At 36.1% G+C, this 21285-nt stretch overlaps 1 protein-coding gene across 1 annotated transcript; it reads right to left on the reverse strand.

The window, feature by feature from the left end:
- Positions 1 to 2521: 2521 nt before the first annotated feature.
- TDO2 (tryptophan 2,3-dioxygenase) lies at positions 2522 to 19601 on the reverse strand. The gene is made up of 12 exons (XM_028520971.2): positions 19445 to 19601; positions 19122 to 19227; positions 17810 to 17900; positions 15092 to 15162; positions 12926 to 13053; positions 11563 to 11749; positions 9798 to 9905; positions 7023 to 7134; positions 5788 to 5845; positions 4448 to 4527; positions 3701 to 3791; positions 2522 to 3088 (listed from the first exon to the last, which is right to left on the reverse strand). The coding sequence occupies exons 1-12, from the start codon at positions 19477 to 19479 to the stop codon at positions 2935 to 2937; spliced, it is 1221 nt and encodes a 406-aa protein (XP_028376772.1). The 5' UTR covers positions 19480 to 19601; the 3' UTR covers positions 2522 to 2934.
- Positions 19602 to 21285: the final 1684 nt, after the last annotated feature.

Genomic DNA, 21285 nt, shown 5'->3' on the forward strand with positions numbered 1-21285 from the left:
CTTCCTAGAGTCTCTTTATTAAACAGCATCATCATTAAGTAATCACCCAACTGATAAAATTAAGGGAAATCTCCTTAGATATTTAATCAGGCCAATTATACCTTAGTAACCAATCACCTGGTCACCTGCCTCCTCCCCATTTCTACTGTTCCTTTTTTGATGCATGTTCATAGTATCTCATCTCCACTGTTGAGTAGTCTACCCAGCCCTGACTGGTGTGGTTCAGTGGGTTGAGTGTACCTAATAAACCCATGTTCCTTAATCCAATGGTTCTCAAAAGTGTAGTCCCCAGACCAGAAAATACCTGAGGATTTGTAAAACCCTTTGTTTTAATAAGCCCTCCTGATGATTCTGATTGATGTCACTATAATCCACCTACTCTGTGTTCCTTGGATTTACATTTCTTAAAGACAATGGTATCATGTTATTCCCGTTTAAACCAGAGACTCCCCAATGCCTAAAAGATAACACGCCAGCTGTTGCAAATGAGAGCTCCTTCTCAGCTCAACCTCTGCGGTTCTATGTAGGCATCTGCTGTGCTCCAGCCATCACAAACTACTTGAAGTTCACCCACTGAGGCTAAGACAAAAGCAATGAGACCTACACATAATAATTAGCTTTCACAATGAAAACCATCAAGATGTTCCTGGGGGTGATTTCACAAGCATGTCAAAGTGAATTCTAAAGTAGGCAACTTTACAGTGGCTTTGTGATCCATTTAAGAGTTGTTATGTAAAGTGGAGTGTCAGCACTAGAAGCAAGTTTGAACAATGGCAAAGGTAGAACCCTGCATTGCAAATTGTTTTGACATGTACATGAAGAATTACTGATATATCCTTTGAAAAAAATCTTTACAACTATATGTTTCTAACACCAAGAAATATAGATAAAAATTAAATCAAATGATTTAGTCTGTTAAAGGAATAAACTTTGACAAAATAGCATTTATTCCAAGATTCCAAAGCATCTTGGTGACAGAACATCTATTAACATATTTTTCATTACGTGAGGAGAAAAACAAAGAATATAAGTATTTTTATCCCCATTATAAATAGATAGAAAACGGACTTAAACTGGTGTTTGCACCAAAGTAGACAGTTACTAAATGGCAGTGCCAGGATGTACTGATTTAGCCACCCTACTACTCATCACTTTTTGCAGCCTAACTACCATGAGGTACTGTGTATATGGGTACATGTAGGAGACCATTCTGCGTGGTGTGGGCACAGCTCCCACTCAGAGATGCACAGGACCCACGCCCACAAATAGGTTCTCCTGTGGGGAATCAGGCCCGCAAAGTGCCTAGGCTGCTTTGAGTCTTACTTTTGCTAAAAAACTCCCTTACCCTGAATTGAGGACATTTACTATAATGTAACTTCCTGAAATCCATACTAAACCTTCCAAGGAGGAGTGTAACCAGTTCAACTACTTTTCCCTTTTCATTTGCAAATATCCCTCTTCTGTGATGTGATTAGCAGCACTGGATCCTTTGTTTTCTGTAAAAGGTAACAACCTAAAGTGAACCTGTGCATAGTAAATGAGGACCATCATGTAATGTGCTGAGAAACCCAATAAAGGCCGGTCATGGCAAGGGCCAAGGCTTTTGCTCCCCCTGAGAGAAAAGCCATGCTGTCCCTTTTCCACCACTGGATTTGGTAGTTTGTGTGAATGTCTCATTTCATCCATAACGACTCGGACACTGCAGGCTGGTGTCTGCATCAGGTATGCACACCATGCACAGAGCCACACAGGCACAAACAATTCAATGTAATTTAGAGATGGATTGAACAAGATGATCTTCATAAAAAAAAATGTGTAGTTGACAGTAAAGAATAGTTCAACTCCAACAAGAGCTTGCTACTTGCCATGTATAAAATTATCTAGGTCAATGTCAATGTAAGTTTTAGATTCCTTTGATAATGTTGTGTATTCTTCTCATAGCAAAAAATTAAGCATTGCCAATATCCAGGCCAAGCCAGAAAAAGAAGACTAAAGCTCATATCTGATCTAAACTTCAAGTCTAATGGTTATTAGAAATGAACTGAGTCATTGCTTAGTCTCTTTTCCTCCCCTTTCTTCTGGAAAGAACATTCTTCACTTGAAGGAACTCTCATCCCTGCCTCACTCTTGTGAATTTGAGTAAACTGTCCCTCCCAGACCACAAGCATTAGAGCTGAGGAGAGTTCCTCTGCCCTTCTGGGAGTTCAGAGGTGCTAAAATTGAGTCCCAGCCTGAGTGAGGAAGAGTGGGTCTACATCAGGGAAGACTAAACCCTACACCTACACAGAAGAGATGAGACACGGAGGAACCACAAAGTGTTCCAGGAACACAGTACTCTAGGAACTGGGTCTATCCCAATCGACTTGGAGCTCCCAGGCTCTCTCAGTTACTTAAGCTACTGGAGTAATTATCAGGTAAACCCCCTTTGGGCAGGCTCACACAGATTTCATTGATGGCCGAGAGTCTTAACAAATGCAGGGAATGTTTTCAAAACACCATATTGTAGAAAGACTAATTTTTGTTACTTCAAAATCTTTTTTATTGAATGTTTGTACAGAATCACGCATTTTACTGCATAAAATATTTGAAATAGTTGAACTTCGCAAGCTTATGAAATATGAAACAATGAGAATGATTACATGAAATGGTTACATTAAGGTAAACATCAGGGGACATGAGCTTTTTAATAGGAAAATACCCTATGTACAACGTTAGAATGTAACTGATTTAATTTCTTATCTCAGTGTCTTCTGCCATCACAAAAGTACTTAGTCTGATCACAACAAATAAAGTAAAATTATTTCGGAGGTTGAATCAGAGCACCTCAGTGCTTAACTACATGTATACATATGTTACATTTAGCACCCTGTGTTCATGAAAATTCATAGAAAAAATGCAGAAATCTGTGTTCTTCCTAGATTGTTGCAGACAGTTTTAATCTGAGTCTTCACTGCTGAAGTAAGAGCTGTCACAACACTCAGCCGTGTACAGGAATTTATGAACAAGTGGGTTCATCTTCGGTATCCAGTGTCGGGGAATCAAGTATGTTGACAGATTAAATAAATCTGCAAATACTTTGTACCTGTCACTGGAAAAAAACACATACAGATGTTTTAGATTTGTTGAAATGAAATATTTAGAACTTTTCATCAAAACATTTCCTCAGTATTTTGCCATAAATAATTAGTATTCAATATTGTATGCTACATGTTGTATATATCACATGTATTACATTGAGCATTATTAGCATTAAGGTTGCTCCATTTTTATTCTGTATCCAAAGTCCATGCCCATAAAACCATATTACATGTTTCATTGATCTTGACCAGGCGGGTTCAGAGTACAACCTAGTCTCATTATTGTCCTGTTTCTGACCTTTAAAGGACAGTATTCAAAATAATGAATTTAAAGCATCCGAAGTTTTTAGTTCACTGGATACTATTCCCCACCTACAAAGTAGCTGCCAAGTAACTGACATAAATGGATTAAAAAATAGAAATGCCATCTTAAGATTCATAGTAAATGTTCATCAGAGTGCTTATAACACTAAAAGTTGCTTCTGTTTGTTAGTCCACTATTGTAACTGTTGCAGTTTTATAGCAGAAGAGCATTGGCCTTTAAAGTCAAATTTGGGTTCAAATCCTGTTCTGTCACTTGCAAAACTTTTTGTCAAAAAAGTCAAAGAAGACTTTGTCTTTACCTCACTGTGGAACGCAGGTAGTGGTAGCCGGAGGACCCACCAGTGCCGGCTTTGCTGCCCAGCATCCTGTGCACCAGGCACACGTGGTTATCTAGGTAAACACACAAATTAACTCCATGGATACTTTTCTGCTATTAGTTCCCTAATGTTCTAAAAAGAAAGGGTCAATAATGGCTATTGCTTCTGAGAAAGGGGTTCATGCCTTATCACTTAGCCATATGGAACGTTCACCTGTGAGAGCCAGATGAGGCCTGCAGGTTGCCTGGCACCCCACTTGGTTCAGAATCCTATCTGTCTCCAACTATATTTACATTTAGTCTGTGAACACAGTAGGGGAGAGCAGGGCCATAGTACGATTTTAATGAGCTCTGGTCATTTTTCTTTATGGGTCTCTTCCTCCATTAAAAAATATTAAAATTATATTTTTAAATTATATTGGCATAAAGATGAATAAGTTACTATTATATAGTAAAACATTTATTTGGACCTAAAATGTATTTTTTCCTTCTGATTATCAAATAAAATATTTTTATGGGCCCCCAAAGTTACGCTGGGCTCCAGGCATTGTGCCTTTTTGTATATTGGATAAGTGGACCCTAGGAAAGAATAATTGTCAAGTTTTTTTTAGCAACTCACACTAACAATATGGAAGAGAAGAGAGCAGGAAGGAGGGCAGATGGAGAAAACGGGTAAAGGAACAAGATCGAGGAGAAGAGTTGTGGGGTGGGGATGAAGGGGACGACTTACATCTCCATTTGGTCAAGAGCGTGTCCATGTCCATGAGAGAAGTCAGCAACTGGAAAGGGATCTGGAACCTAGGTTCCTCCCTGAAGGAGAAATAAGAAATTTATTCAAGCAAATCTAGTGTGTTGGGAAGAACATGACTCTCATAATCTCCTGGCCCTTAAAACAAATGTCAACTTTGCTCTGAGAAGCTGTGGCATCTTTGAATTACCCAATCAGTCTTACTTTCTTCATCTCAAAAATGGCGACACTACCTCTCACCTTACATCATTTGTGTGAAGAGTCCAGACTATTCCATGTAATACAAATGAAGTAACCAGTCAGAGTCACACCTAACACTGATCCTCATTAACAGGCAGACATATACACTGGGTCCGATTTTCCAGTTAGTACAGTCAAAAACTTTTTCCAAACAAAGATATTAAAACTCAAAAACAAAGACTGCTTTTTCATTTCCTCCAAAACATATAAATATGTAGTATATATCTAATCCTTCAACCCTCTCAGTAAATTTTCTACTTTGGATACATAAACTTGAGTGGCATACATTTAGTAAGACTTTAGGAAAAGAGTAAAAAAAAATTGGTTTATGTTGTCATTCTGAAAAATTATTTGAGAGGACTACAAATTAAATAAATACAAGTTAGTAAAAGACCCAGTAAATATAGGTATTTTTCCTGGTGTGCTACCCATTGTTCTGATTCATCTAATTTATGAAACATGAAGGTGAGATCTTCATGTGTATGAAAGAGTACGTGGACTTTCAAAGGACACCTCAAACGCATTGAACAGTGAAGGCGATTGTACTTGAAACTGCTGAATAAGTAGAATGACAGTTTATAAGGTGTTTTCCCTTTAGCCATTCTTTTTTGCCTTGATAAAACAGGAATAACTCCTCAACATTGTTTAAAGATGGAACGCATTCCATGACCATTTCTGAGGCAGACAGCATGGTGGTCTTTCTGGACACAATATCATGTAATAGTAGAATTTTTTTGTTTATCTGTATTGTATTTTCCCCATTACCATTTAGTCCTTTTATACCCCCTCCCCCCAGCAACCACCACACTGTTGTCCATGTCCATGACTCCTTTTTACTAAAAGAATATATGATTAATTCATATGGGTTTTTTTTAAACCAACTACAGAAATAAAGTTCTACCTTTACTATTTATGAGAGAGAAAACCTCATGAAACCTCACAATGAATTATTTCCTAAGCTTTCCTCCTAAACTAAATAACTTATTAGAACTATGGTTGCAATTTATAGGCTTTATATGTGATGCATTATCTATATCCAATCCTCAGTTTTAACTTCTGCTTCTTTTCTAATTTGCTTTTACCTGTAAAAATATATCATCAAGGCCCCCTGCAGTGCTCTGTATGACAGTCGTCTTTCACCTGCAAGACACACAGTGAGTTTTAATTTAATAGGCTATTTAGGATAGTTGTATTAATTTGGCACCATCACCTTAATTGTTTTATGTTTTTAGAAAACAGTTTAGCTTTTAGGTTAACATTTTTATTCCTTAGCTTGAAATTGGAAAACTATCATATAAATCATTGTTTTAATATCAGAATTTAAAAGACAAGTTAAATATATACACATATATATATACCCTAAATTCTCAAAACCTTTAACGTGCTATGAAAGCCATATCTACTTAAGTAGTTAAGTAGAAACTACTTAAATTCCATGATAGAATGTATTGTTTAAGTAAAATAGTATGATGGCTTCTTAAAAAGTTAAACAAAATGTATTCCACATTTCTTTTGAAAGTAGGTTTTAATAATTTACTTAAAATTACTTGAATTACTTAAAATCACTTGATTTCAATCATTATATAAAATTTCTGTGTTGTTCTATCTGTAGGAAAACAAGATTTTGCTATTCTTTACTGAAGTTCTATAGAAAGCCAAGGCTGACTACATCTTAGCTTATAGAATTTCACTCTAATTTCATATATTGTTATGCCTTATACTTGTATTATAAAAATTAATTTTTATTTCTATTCTATCTTTTCCCAAAAGATTTATAGGTACTTTAGAGTAAAAGTTCCAAATAAAAAATGAACACAAAGTTTCAAACAGATCAAAGAAAGGAGTTAACTAATAGAAGTATTTTGATTGTAATGGTCAATTAGTTTCAAAAACCAATACCTCAACATTAATTATACAAGAAGTCTAAATGTGTGTTTTTCATGGTCAGCTTGAGAAATATTTCATTGGCCAAGCCACCCTTGCCCTGCCAATGGAGTTATTCCTTCCCTCTCTTACTGCTCCTGTAGTTCTTACAATGACATCATTGTCTTATTCCTGACCCTATTAGGCTATGAACTACTTGAGAGAATATTTTCAATGTACCTTGGTATCCCTTATGTCTGATATATTATGAAAGTTTCTACCAATGTCTTTGTGATAAACTGGACACTTAAACCTGTTAATAGGTAACATTAACTAATTCTTGTTTCTATGAGTGAAATACCAATTTTCATTTCATTTCCCCCAAGTGGGGTTTGATCTTTGGATGTCACAGTAGTAAAGCACCAGAAAACAATCCTTAGAATAAAATACCTACCCTTATGAAGGAGATGCTCATGGCGTTTCTCATCAAACAAGGAGAGGAAAATCTCTTTTTGTTTCTGAAGTTCAGCCATCTGCTCCTCTTTTTCCTCTGACTCTCTTTTAGCCTTTGGGGAAAATACTGCATTAGTATTTTCATGGGAGAGAGTAGATTCTAATTTTAGAAAACATTGCATGTGACAAATAGATTTGCCAGATGCAGAAAGGTTGTACTTGGAACATTTACCATTTCATCTAATATTAGAACTTGGAAATTGTGACTTATGAGAAGGACTTTTCTTCAAAGTTGCTAGTTCTATTCTCCTATTTTAGTTTAAGTGACATGTTAATTTCAAATATTCTTTTCATGGATTCAAGAGGATATAACTAGATACAAGTGATCAATATTGATCTACATTTTGATGGAAATTATTTAACACAGTAAGGAAAGCAATTCCACTTAGGAAAAGTGAAGAATTCCTAGCCAGGAAAACTAGAAACACAACCGAAACTCTATTTTCAGTATTAAATTCTGTAAATATAATTTCTCAGCTATATTTCACCCTAGTATTTTTATTCATTTTATATCTATTGATTGGCTTAAGAAAATTCTTTTCTGCCTATAGCACATGCTCTACTTACAATTCTGTTAAGTTGGAGCAAAAATTAATTAACCCAATTATCTTCAATTCCCAGAAAAACCAAGCTGTTTGGTAAAAACTTGTATGCATACTGTTGCCAATTAAATATTCATTTTTTTAGGAAATGTCATGCTCAGGTGATCAATAAAATTATGAGCAAAAATTGTGTCCCCTGATTTTATGCAATATATTATCTGGTGGGAATAAGACATAGAACAAATAATAACCTGAGCATTAAGCTGTGACCATGAACACACAGTGGTATACGGGAGCAGTATAGCACCATGATAAATTATTGTAGTAAAGAGGTCAAGAAAGACCTTCCTGAAGAAGTTTTCCTTGAGCCAAGACTTGAAGAATGAAAAGGAATTATCAGGGGAAGACTATTCCAAGCCCAGGGAATAAGATATAAAAGGATATGGTGGTAAATTCAAAATAACTAAGTTTAGCTTAAAGAAAATTTAGTATGATTGGCACACATGATATCATGAAATGCCTTGAAGATTATGTCAAAGATTTTGATGGTTATGCTGGAAAAAATGAGAAAATATCAGAGTTTCAATCAAAGGAAACAGGTGAGTAGATGTGCATTTTGAAAAGGTCACTCAAACTGCAGTATGGGGAGTAAATTGAAATGGAGCCATACTGGGGAGCCTTGTAAAATAGTTGAAAGAACACGACTTTAGTCCAGGTGGAAAACAATGAGAATCTTCACTTGAGGGGTGGTGGTAGATTAAAAGGAGATATGTGAGAGCTATTTAGTAGGTTAAGTCAACAGCATGTCGTGATAACTTGAAGAAGTGGTTGGGAAAGAAGTTGCCAAGGACCAATTGTATGTGTCTGACTTGACAAACTAGACAGTTTGTAGGAGAAAAACTTGGAGAAGACCAAGTTGATACTAGAGTGGGTAGAAGGAAAGTTTTTGAAGTTTTTTTTTTAATTAGTGTGTTTTTTAGAGGACCAGGAGCAATATAAATTAAGGCGTTAAATATATGATCTGAAATGTAAGGAGATATCTGTGCTAAAGGTAAATGTAATCATTGGTGTATAAGTAGATAGTGAAGCAGTGGGTATAAATGAGTTCATCTAGTGAAACAGCACAGAGAAAGGATACAACTCTGTAAGCTAATGCAGCCTTGGGAAATGCCTCCATTTATTGGTCTAACAGATAAAAATGAGCCAGTAAAAGAGGAAGAGAAATAGGAACCAGAGAATTAGATGAAGACAGAATATTGTGTACCAAATCCAAGATGGGGGTAGGGGGATGAGTGCTTAAGAAAGAGTAAGTATTCATTAGTATTGAATGTTACTGTCTGCTTAAGAAAAGTGAAGATAAAAAACGGCTATTGGATTTATGTGCATGGAGGGCATTTGTGAATCATAGGACAAGAAGACAGACTGGACTGTGTTGAAGATTAGATGAGAAAAAAGAAATAATTATGCTAAGTACTGTTCTAAAACACTTCACAAATATTAATCTAATATTCATAATAACCCTATGAAGTAGATACACTTATTCTCTATTTTATCAATGATGAAAATGAAGCAGAGAAGTTGCAGAAGATATTCAGTGTCACATGGTTAAGAAATGGATGTGAAACTTGAATCCATGCAGTGTGACTTCAAAGTCCCTGAATGAAGTACTACCTGAAACAGCCTCTCAAGACATAGAATTAAAACAATGCTTCAATGTATTCAGTCATGAAGAAAGGAGGAGGCCTGTAATTTGAAGGACATGAGGAATCAAGTGAGAAACTTGGCATTGTCTGAGTGAGAAACTTGGCATTGTCTGAGAACCTCTAGGAAGAACCCAGAGCCAAGGGAAAATTCTATGATTAAGTATAGTTGGTTAACAAGTCTTTTGTGAGCCTACTTCTGTCTAGAATTGGTCACAATCTGAAATTTTCAATAGAAATGAAAAAGGTCTATTAATCTCATCTATTTAAAGATAAAATCTTGCCTACAATAAACTTAATTTAATTTTATTGTATATAGAATTAAATTAACCATGTAATATATTCTAAGCAGATACATTTATGAAAGAAAAAGAACATAAGAAAAGTGTAAGTTTGAGATAAGTAGATAGCAATTTTTAAAAATTCCCAGTACTTTTGTAGTAAACTTATACTTATGTATGGCATCATAAATACCTGAATCATTATGAATTCGTCTTCCAGGCCTTTAACAATATTTTTTTCCAACTTTCTCCAGAAGTTAAATCCTTCTGGCTCCAAACCTGGTGTTCTTTCCAGCCATGCCTTAAGTAAACATTATTTGTAAGTGAATATATTATAAAATTTTAAATATGTAAGATATATGATAACTAGCATTTACAAACTTGAAACAAAATTTTCATGGACTTGAGAAATACATGTAATAAGGTTTTTTTTGTGTGTAAAAATGTTCCCTTCAATTTCTTCATTTAAAAATAGAAATCTATTATATTTCATCTTTTTAATATTTCAGGAAATCATATCACTGATGTTTACTCTTTATTTATTATAAATATATTATCACAAATCACAGTTTTGTTCTACCCATATTTTTAAGACTATAAGACACACTGGACCATAAGACATACCTACGTTTTAGAGGAGGAAAATAGAAAAAAAATTGAAGCAAAAAATGTGGTAAAATATTTAATAACCTGTGACCCTGCTGCACCACTGCACCCCCCCACAGAGAGTGAGGTAGGCTAAATTCGGAGTATAAGACGCATCCCCCTTTTCCTCCCAAAATTGAGGGGTTCATCTCACAGTCCAAAATAATGCAGTATATACCTATGAACATATGCATATATTGTTTTGATGAAGTCTTTGGTTTATTCTAAGAATACTTTGTCTTAGGTTCTGAAGGAATTATGGTGTGTAATAAATGCAGGAGCATGGTATAATCAACAATTCTGAAACCCACTTACTCAATTATTTTAGTACTCTGAAAGACTTTTTAATCTAATCTAAATAAAACCTAATTCATGCATCTCTGTGGGTTCTCATTTAACCTATTCTTGGTTTGAAATCAGCTTTATGATTTTTTATCCCTATCTTTATAAGCTGATATATGGCATTATATATTTTAACCCAACTCCATAATTCACTAAAATAAAAGTTTCATCTGCAAAGAAAAAGTCTCTGTAAAAGAAATCAAGATAATACTTATTTAATAATTTATTTATGAATAAACAAATTAAAAATTTCTCAAAACTATTATAGACTCATGGTGGATTAAAATATAAAAGAAAAAATGCTGAAGAGTATATACTCAGTAATATACTTTAATTCATAAAAATACTCAACTTTTGGGACTACTCATTACAGAATATTTTTTTTAACTTTTTATTGATGTTCTAGTACAGTTGTCTCCATTTTCCCACCACCACTTTCCCCTGCTACCCATAATATATTGAAGAAATTAAAGCTCATTAAATAATGAACCACACTTAGTTTAAAAATCAACTAATTAAATGTTGCTTAGTAGAGATGTTTAAAAGATTAGATATTAACACACAACTGATTATATAGATATTTCTAAAATTCTCAAGAGAGTTCTTAATATTTTAATTACTATAATTAGTTAAATTTACACATTTAAGTCTTTGTATAAATACTTTCTGTTCTTATTACAATTACTGTCACCAAACTTTGATAGGAGTTACACAATTCTTATCTGGTGGAAAATAAGTTAAAAAGATGTAAGGTATAGGAAATGGAGTAGCCAGTGAACTTGTATGCATGGCCCATGGACATGAACATAGTGTGGGGATTGCCTGAGGGAGTAGGGGGTGCTGCGGTGAGGGGCACAAAGAGGGAAAAATTAGGACAACTATAGTAGCACAATCAATAAAATATAAATTTAAAAATGAAAGAAGAAAAAATGCATTAAGTTAGACTTTAGAAATAGTATTTGAGCATGTACCTCCACTAGTTGCAGAAGTGTTTTCTCCTGCTCCGAATTAAGTAGCACTTCATTATCTTCTCCTTTGAAGTTATCACGATAATGTCTTCTGTTGTAAGGTACTCTTGAACTCTGAAGGACACCTATCTTGTTTTCTAATAGTCGGAATTGCAAACTCTGAAAGCCAGACGCTGGAGATAAGTACTCTCTTTTAGGTAAATAGGGGAAGAGAAGAGAAAGACAAAAATATGTTGATGTTATAAATCACTGTAATGATTTCTCTATCACAAGAGACTCTCAGTTTCACTTCCCTATATATCATCAAGAGCACAGACACACGACTGCCTAGAGTTGGACCTATGGTTTGGACGTTGCTGAAGCAAAGGAAATGAGCTACTTTAACATCATTGTTGACATCTGTCAATCAATTTAAAGTTGAAATGTTTGTATAGTTTGTAAAATGTTACATATGTGTACTAAGTTTTTTCTTAAAGATGGGTGGACATGGAACAATATTTTGTTCAATAGTGCTAAAAGATTATTTATAATTTATAAATATCCAATCCCTCCTAAAACTTACATTTTTAAATATTATTAATGATATCACTACCTACCGCTATTATGATCACCAGTAAGATACTACAAGTGAAATGAAGGGGATGTTCCTTGGGGCAAAATAGGCGATCAAAATGTTATTACTCTTACCCTATATGGCCACCTCTTTGTCAACATCCTTCATCTAATTGGTACCAAAACTATACTTTTTAAAATCAACTGCAAAGGTACTCTTTTACATCTTCTCTGATTGTCAAACATGTTGGACGGCACATTACACCATCAAATGCACCTAATGGTCTAGGAAAATCTACTTACAAAATTTGGTATATAAAACAGCTTTTTCATATATATATATATATATATATATATATATATATATATAGTGACTTTGGCTGCCTAAAAATGTAGAGCTAAATTTTATAAATCAATGCATAACTTATTCTGAGACTTTTGCTGAAATCCTTTTTTATATATCACTCCAGTTTCTCTTCTATTTTTAGTTTTTAATTTTTTAGAAATTTAGTTATATGAGTTATATAAGCCATTTAAGCCATTTTAATAAGTGGCCTCGAATTCTTTTGGGGTAAAATCATGCATAATGATGAATTGAAATTAATTGATCACATTACATTTTTATGTAAAATTAAATGATGAAATGTTTTAATAACTCCTCAAATGCTTTGTGATTAAGACTCCCAGGTACTCATAGTGACAAAGTGTCAGTAGAACAGACTCCTCCTGTGACACAATACACAAGTTCTCTTTTGACCCCACAACAGTGAGAAGGTCAACCCCACTGCATTATCACAAAGCCACAGGTGCACACCTGAAGTCATTGAAGTCCAAGGCTGTCATCGTTTCCAGAACAGAAAACTGCTGTACCAGTAGTTTAAGGATCACCACCACTCGATGCATTCGTGTAACAACCTTAAGCATATTCCTCTCATCCCTGACCTGATGGGTAAGAAATAAAACACTGAGTAATCAATTCTCGATTTTAGAAGATAAAAAATAGTCCACAAACAGTATGTTCCTATTAATTGTATCTTTACTCCCAAAAGGAATGTTGGAATGAAAATTTGCCTTAAGTAGGAGGGGGCACTCCAAAACAATAGGAATTATCCTCTGGAGGGTTGGTGCTTTGTAGTGTAGGCTTCCCCTGCTAGGTGAGTGTTCTAGGAACCCATCTGTGTCAGTGTACCAGCTGGGATTGCTGTGAGAGGCTGTGTTTGGCTTCAGTGAATGTTTTTTGAAGACTCTCAAAATGTTTGCCCATTTCACAATGGGCGATTTACTGAGCACACCTGCCCACATGCTGTTGAGTGTCCAGCAGTTTTTGATCAAAAATGGCATGACCCCCAGTGTCCTACCCCCCCTATTCACCAGATCTCACCCTAAGCAACTTGGTTTTGCTTTCCTAGATTAAAAAAAAAATGTCCTCAAAGGGAAATGTTTTGTCGAGTGGGAAGAGGTGAAACAAAACAGCAGAAGCACTAAAAGGAACCAAAATCACTCAGTTCCAAAGACTTTTGAGCGGTAGAAAAGAAACTCAATGGGTGTCTTGCATTAAACGGAGAGTACTTGGAAGGTTACTGAATTTAAACATGTAAGAATACACACTTTTTAATAAATAAACTCTGGGGTTTTTTTGCGTCCCCCTTCTATGTATATGCTGAACTAATGGTAACTGGATTGTGTGCAGGGAATGTCTGCAAAATTAGAATCATTTTTCTTTCTTTAAAAATAGGAAATTACATGGAAGCAAGTTAGGAGTAAATTCTGGAACATGAAACCCACTAATTTTAAACCTATTTTCCTGTATGTTTGCTTTGAGGAATAAAGATCAAGGTGTCATGGAAAGGTAAGGTGAGGATTAAGCAACACCTGGGTAAATCTGCTCTTTCCAGAGGGACTAGTTGACACTGACATAAAATGGAATTGTATTCACATAGAAAGAAGGGCATTGTCTGTGTATGGCTGTTCTCTCTTTCTCAGCCCCTCCTGAGCAGAGGCTTTCTGGTAGAGCACCTGCGGCCCTGCCCTGTGTCTGGGAGGCTGTGAAAGCAGCAAGCAGGGTGGAGGCCCACAAGTGCAGTGCAGATTTCTACCATCGCCCAACCTCTGCTGTTCTCCCACCCCCATCCCCCTCGTCTTTTTCTTCATTGGCCTCCCCTCCTCCTCAACTCCTTTCTCTTTTTCTTCCTCTTGCTACTCTTTTCCTATCTCCTCCTTCTCTTCCTGTTTTCTTTCCTCATTATTCTTCCTCTCTTCCCCTAACAAATATATTCATTAGAAATACAATTCTGGTACTTAGTAACTAAAGACTGTATATTAGCTATTCTGAAATCTACCATCATCTAAAGCAACTATTCTTCAGGGCAAAAAAAAAAAAAAAGGTTCCAAACAAGGGGCTTGAAAATGAAATTTGAAAGGAACCTGACCACCTGGCTTTATATACTTAGCTCTCACCTGTAAGTGGAACCTAATCAACAAAACAAACAAGCAAGCAACCTATAACCAGATACACTGAAATTAAGAACAAAGTGACAGTGACCAGAGGGGAGGTGGGAAGGGATAATGGGGGGTAAAGGGGGAAGTGTTTTCAGAAGCATCTATGAAGGACACATGGAGAAAACCAGAGGGGTAGGATCAAGGATGGGGCAGTGGGGATAGCTGGCCTCAGGGGGAGGGGTGGGGGTAAAATGGAGTCAACTGTACTTGAACAACAACTAAATTAAAAAAAAACAGTAAACATATCCTAAGGTGTGGATTAAAACAATTTTTAAAAATTTAAAAAAATGAAAGAGACCTGAATGCAATGTGGAGCTCAGGGTAGCAATGGCACTGGGAAAGTAGGACTACATTCTTCCCACTGAAAAGCTTTTTTTCATTAAGTAAAAATTTCACTATTTGGTATTAAATTTTTCTCATTAATAATATTTTCTACATTCTCTAAAAAGAATATGAAAACAATATTATGGCAATAACTTACAAGGCCGTTCTGAAAGATCTCACGAACAGAATCTAATTCCCAGAGGATTTGCTTAAACCAGAGTTCATAAGCTGCAATGAGAAAACCATTGTCAGTTGGAAAATTCTGGGAGCCTCTTTGACCATAATTATATAAAAGACATGGTCAATACATTGAAAGAAATAAAAATGTAATTCAAAAATTAATAAATATCAATATAGCCCTTTTTATGCTATAACCAAATATTAGTGATAAATTTACAATAGTTCCCTTGTATTTAATGTTTTAATATGTCATGTGTATTATTTACATGCTTTAGAGGTGTTATCATTACACTGATTTATCTCAATGAATATGTTATTTAAGTGTTTTAGGATATGGCACATGATCTAATTCTGCCTTCCCATTGGAAGACGGAGGTATGTGGAGAAGCAGAAGCGATGCCCAACTTTATGTATAAACTGAAAATTCAATATTTACTGACCTAATATATTGGACAAAGTTTGGGTTCTGACCACTCAGAATACTATGGGAGGACAAGCATATATGAATGGTCTAAATCTGAAATGTTGTCCTACTCATCTATTTCCCTTAGTACTTAGCACAGTGTTGGGGTTAGCATTAGGGTTAGGGATCTTAATATTTTGGGGTCACAGACCTCTTTAAGATATATATTAACAAAATTTTGCATGCAATTTCAAAGAGTTCAGGGACTTTCTAAACTCCCAAAGTCTTGTACTCCTACATTAAAAACCACTGACCATTTTGGCACTGCCACTGCCACCAACCTGGAATAGCCCCAACCATTTTTCCTTCTCAAAGTGACCTTCTGGGGGACCTTTTAAACCTTGACCTCAGTCCCCCAATCAATGCGCCACAGAATCCTCCATGTAGGTGGGAGTAGTGGATCTCTTGAGAGGAGGACTAGATAGTCTACTTGGCGGTGACCTTGGCTGGGGCATTGGAGGAAGTCTGGCATTGGGCCCATCCTTCATCACGTCATCAGTGCCTGCAACCTTTAACACTTTAACCTATCGTTGCTGTGGCCAGCAGTGGTCTGAGTGATCGATTTGTACCTGTTGGAAATGTGGCTCCTAAGGCTGTCTGGCTGCCTGCAGTAAAAGCTAAAGGCTTGGGAATTTCTGAAACATTTACTCATCACCAAGGGCACATGTATATGGAAATGCACTTCCCCAATGAAGCTCTGAAGCCCATAACACTTTGCTGTCAGCTTAACAAGAATGGCTTTGGTGTCATCCCCAGCACTCCTCTGGCCAAACATTTACCACTGACATCAAACCAGAGCACTGGTATCTCCCTGCCTCTCAAACCCTTGGGCCCGGTCATGAACATGGAACCTCTGAATAACCTGCAGGTGCCTGTGAAAAACAATATGGATGTCTCCTTCCTCCCACTCTATGTGCTCTCTGTAGATGGTGGCAAAATGAAGAGCCAGGTCTTCCTTGCAACATGGAAGAATATTTCCAATAACGATGAACTTCAGCTTCAGGTTAAGGAATGTTATTAAAATGCTGGCCCTATTTCCAGTAAGTTATGAAACAACAATTGCCAAGAGGATTTTGGAAAGATAGGGTATGTTGTGTCAACCTCTGACATTCACTTAATAGGCTTTGGATCTTGGTTAAGCTACATAGCCAGCCAGGAAACCCCAAGTGGATGCCATTGCTGAAGTGTAGAGCTGCTGAAGTCTCTCAGTACATCTATCAGGTCTACAACAGTATTTTGAAAAACTAATTGATGGTCCAGTGCCACCCTGTGATCAATTCAAATCAGGAACTCTTCGCTGGAAGAAATTGTAGAATCTGAACCCAGCTACACTGAGGCCATCCACCAAATTAGAGACTAATATGACCTGTGCTAACTTCAGGGCACAATCTGTTGGATAGTTTTAGCTTCTTGTGAACATTTGTAACCATTGCTCCATCACTTTGTCCCTCTTGCCACCTGTTGCTGCTATCTGTCCTTACTCGAGGGCTTCTCTATGCTGCGCCAGTGGCTGGCACTTTTTAATTCAATTTGATGTATTGTAATTGAGAGTTCATCTCAAAAGCAGAAAAAATATAAAGGACACATGGACAAAAACTGGGGGGGTAGGTGGAAATGGGAGGGATGTGGGGAGGGATGGGTGGGTGGACTGGAATGGGAGTAAAGGGCAGAAAACTATACTTGAACAATGATTAAAATAAAATTTAAAGGAAGCAGAAAAGACAAAATATTAAAGCAAAGCAAAGTGTCACTGAAATATGAAAAAGAAACAAAACACTGCCTACAGGTTTTAAGTCTAAAAAGGATAAACACACATTTTAGACAAAATTTCCATTTCTATTAAATATCAGATTGATATGGGAGTATGTAAAATCATAATAAATTTGAGCGATGTATTTCTTGAAAGCAGTTTTTTAAAGTTCCAAGTCGAAAAATAATAACATATTAGCTTGAAAATTCTTTGTCAATTCCAAGATAAATGTCTTATTGGACTGAGGACAAAGCTTAAAAACCAACCTGATCCAATTAGCAGTGAAGTAACATAAAGAAGACTTTCAAATCCCAATAGAAGGATCTGTGAGAATTTATCTGACAGCAAAATATCTTGAGCATTTTTAACAAAGCAGATTCCTTGGGCTTTCACCATTTTACAGTTAAAACAATTGTAGTTTCCTCATTATTGATGCAAAATGCCTGTGGAATAGTTATTGTCCAAATTTTTATGCAACTTACCTTGATGAGTTATGATGAAAAGGTGTTCATCGTGGATTTTATTTCCTTTTATTTCGCTTTGAAGCTCCTGTGCCTTCAAAATTTTTTCCAACTTTAAACAAAAAAAATAGGAAACCTGATTTTGTATAAACTTCCGGTTATAAGATAAATAAACTGTGGGGACCCGGTTTATAACAGAATGATTACATACAGTTAGCAACACTGTATTATACACTTGAAAGTTGTTAAAAGAGCAGATCTTAAATGTTATCACCACACCAAAGAAAAATGGTAATGATGTGACATGACAGACATGTCAGCTCAATGCTGCACTGATAATCATATTGAAATATATAAAGATATCAAATCAACAAGCATGATGTTATGATGTTATAGCATGATGTTATATATTAACCACATTGCAATAAAACTAAAAAAAAATTAGTGACTGATTTTGAAATTGCAAAACTTGGTTTTTATCAACTTGAATATGAAGTAGAATACAGTACTGAAAAAATAACCCAAATTCTCCAATTCTCAGACTCCATTCTATTTTCTTTTAAACAATTAATGAGTTCCCCATAAATAGTGAGTTGAATTTGTGGTTTCTGGGTTGTTGTTTTTTTGAGGAATTTTATATTTGGTAGGATCTATTATAACAAATGCTATTACACTCATTGAGAAGCAAGCCACAGTTCTTCCATCTCTTGAAAAAGTGTGATAAAAGCCTGGTAACTTGCTTAGTTGACTCTGAAACTTCCATTCTTCTATTTCTCTAAAAAGCCTATCCTAAGATCTTAGCATTCTTCATCAGCTCATCCTTAGAACTGTATTGATGAAGGCATCGAGAGCTCTAATCATTTCACTTCTTAAACAACATAGAAGACAAACAGGCTAAAATTTACCCCAGAATAATCCCTAGTACCTCATCTGTATCATCCTTCTTTTACTTATTAATGATGTCAAGAAAATATTTGCCTTAAAAATTTCTACTTTATAAAAGAGATTTAAAAGAGAATTTTTTTCTGGAATCATTTGGGATTTAGTGACCTTGTCTTATTTCTACAAGTTGTACAATACTTTCCAGTTATCTACACTAATTGATCATTTATACTCTTCCACCCAGATTCTACATTCTTTGCCTTTACTGTACCTCTGTTGGAGAGATTTTCATATGAGTCTCTTGAATTGTTCAAACAAAAATTGAAAAGCATAAATTTCTATGAAAAAGGATATTATTAGGTTCAGAAAACTATGTGATGACTGAGAAAAAAAAAGACAACAAAACACCCAACAATGGAAGCTAAATACTGTAAGATAATCAGCCACTTACATGAAGATAATTCCCATAAATAAGTCCTCCTTTGCTGGCTTTATTTATACCAGTTTGTGATTCATCTTCTTCATTGTTTTCTAAAGACAGTTTTTCAAAAGGATGCCTGCAGATTAAAGAAGTGATGGAAAAAATAGATCTTGAGAAAACACAGTAACTAATGAGAGATTAAAATGCTCTTATTGCTAATTATTTAAAAAGAAATTAGTAAACAAGGGAACCAAAGTGACAGTTTTCAATGCTCTGGAAATTTGGAAACTAAAGTGTTCATACTCAGCATTTCTAAGTGCCTAACCATATTTAGAGTAGAGGCAAATACTTACCTAAGGCCACTTCTTAAAAACGGGCAGCCACTCATGTTGAAAACACTCTGAGAAGCACTGAAGTGTGGCTCTAGATCGGTGGTGTATCACTGATCTTCGCAGACGTTCTGCTGCTGCCTTTTATTTACCCAGCTCATCCTGAACCTGCCAATCAGTTGTGTCCTTTCAGCTGGGCTCTCATTTTTTCAACTGGTTCATAGTTGAACCTCTGTGAACTTCAGAATGAATTTACGTTGGGGACAGTTTGTTTGCCAGAATAGTTAAGTAGTCTGCCAAACTGAATGATTTGACTTGACCAGTTCTGTTTTTGTATCCAAAATAGCAAACATGAAATAAATTAATAGAAACCAAGTTAAAAAAAAAAAACATAACTAGTCTACTCCCAGGATACATGTGGCATAGTATTAAGATATGTAAGATGATGAGCTTGTAAAAAAAAAGCAAATATTTACTCTTAGTCTCAGACTAGACTATTTTTATAAGTCCTAAGCAAAAAAACAAACAAACAAACAAACAAACAAAAAAAAACTGAACTTGAATGTCTCCGGGAAAAGAAAATCAGTATAGAACAGAGACAGAGTACATGCTCAGACCCTATTTCTATCTCACCTGCACAGGACTTCTGGCCTAAATCTCATCTCATAATCAGCAGCAGGCTGCTATATTGTATTGAAATTTACTGGACAATTACAGTTACCTGTAGCATCCCAATTACAGGGCACTGGGAGTCATCCACATCGGGGTGTTTGGTCTCTAGATAACTTAAAAACAATAATAGTGTGTCCACGGTTTCAAACAATATTAGTGATAAAATGTGTTTCCTGGAAAATATTATTGATTGGTCTAAGTTCTACTGAGCAGCCTAGAGCCAGGGGAGAAGCTCTGTCACCCTGTTCTTGGTGCACCCCTACTAAGAACCTAGAGACAGCATTCCTTGTGATTTGACCCTTTGCAGTGGTTTATTCATGTCTAAGTTACCAAAGTCATTAATAGCCAGAAACTTTTTCTCTAGCCTTTGCTCTACCACTAATGGTGTGACATTAAAAAAATGATGTAACTCCCATACATATCAACTTCCTCACTCAAAATTGAGATGGATACTGGGCATCGAGACTGCGGATGCTCATAGAAACACAAGAAAAGCATACACACAGACAACCGAGTCCTGTGGAGAAACAGGGACGAAACGGCCACTCTCTCTAGTGGGGAGCACCCCGTTATTCTGCCCAAGCAGGCTTTTATTGGGTTCATTTACACAGGAATTCACATAAAGCTCATTACTCATTGCCAGGAAGTAAGGATCAAACAATGGATAACAAAGAACTCTGAGGGCCTATGCTGAGTCAGGGTCAGATAGCTAAAGAGCTATAAAACTTTGAGGAACAAACTTACTTCTTGCTTGGACCCTTATCATTTCATTGACAGCATTCTAAACAAAGCAGGTTTCACAGGATTTTACGTATTCTTTCTTAGGCCTGATTGCCCGGGGAACCTGCCCTTCCCAGCACAGGGCTGCACCACCCTGGCATTGTTTCAGGCTTAGGTAGAGCAAGGGAAGTAAGGCAGCCAAGAGATTAGGAGATTTTCTCACAGACAATGAGGACTCAGGTTTTGGCAAAGCCGATGGGCAAGGGTCCATCACCCCTTTTGCTGTATCCCCCAAAGTCCTTCCTTGGGGGCCTCCCATGTGATTGTGCCTGTCTTAGGTCATTCCCCCCTTGGGGAATCTTACCTGTCATTGGCTAACCAGCCAAGCATTGGGGGCCAGCAGAAGTGGTGCTCCTGCCAGGGAGATAAGCTTTTGTCTCCCTGCTGGCTTACAGTCCAAGGTCATTCCCTCA

Source organism: Phyllostomus discolor, chromosome 8, assembly GCF_004126475.2.
Source record: "Phyllostomus discolor isolate MPI-MPIP mPhyDis1 chromosome 8, mPhyDis1.pri.v3, whole genome shotgun sequence".
NCBI classification, from domain to species: Eukaryota; Metazoa; Chordata; class Mammalia; order Chiroptera; family Phyllostomidae; genus Phyllostomus; species Phyllostomus discolor.

Coding starts and splice junctions, on each gene's coding strand:
- TDO2 (XM_028520971.2), bottom strand. CDS start 19,479: ATGAGTGGCTGCCCGTTTTTAAGAAGTGGCCTTAG. Junction 9,906..11,562: donor CACTTCTGCAACTAGTGGAG/GTACATGCTCAA, acceptor TGTTTACTTAAG/GCATGGCTGGAAAGAACACC. Junction 5,846..7,022: donor TGAGCATCTCCTTCATAAGG/GTAGGTATTTTA, acceptor TGTGTCTTGCAG/GTGAAAGACGACTGTCATAC.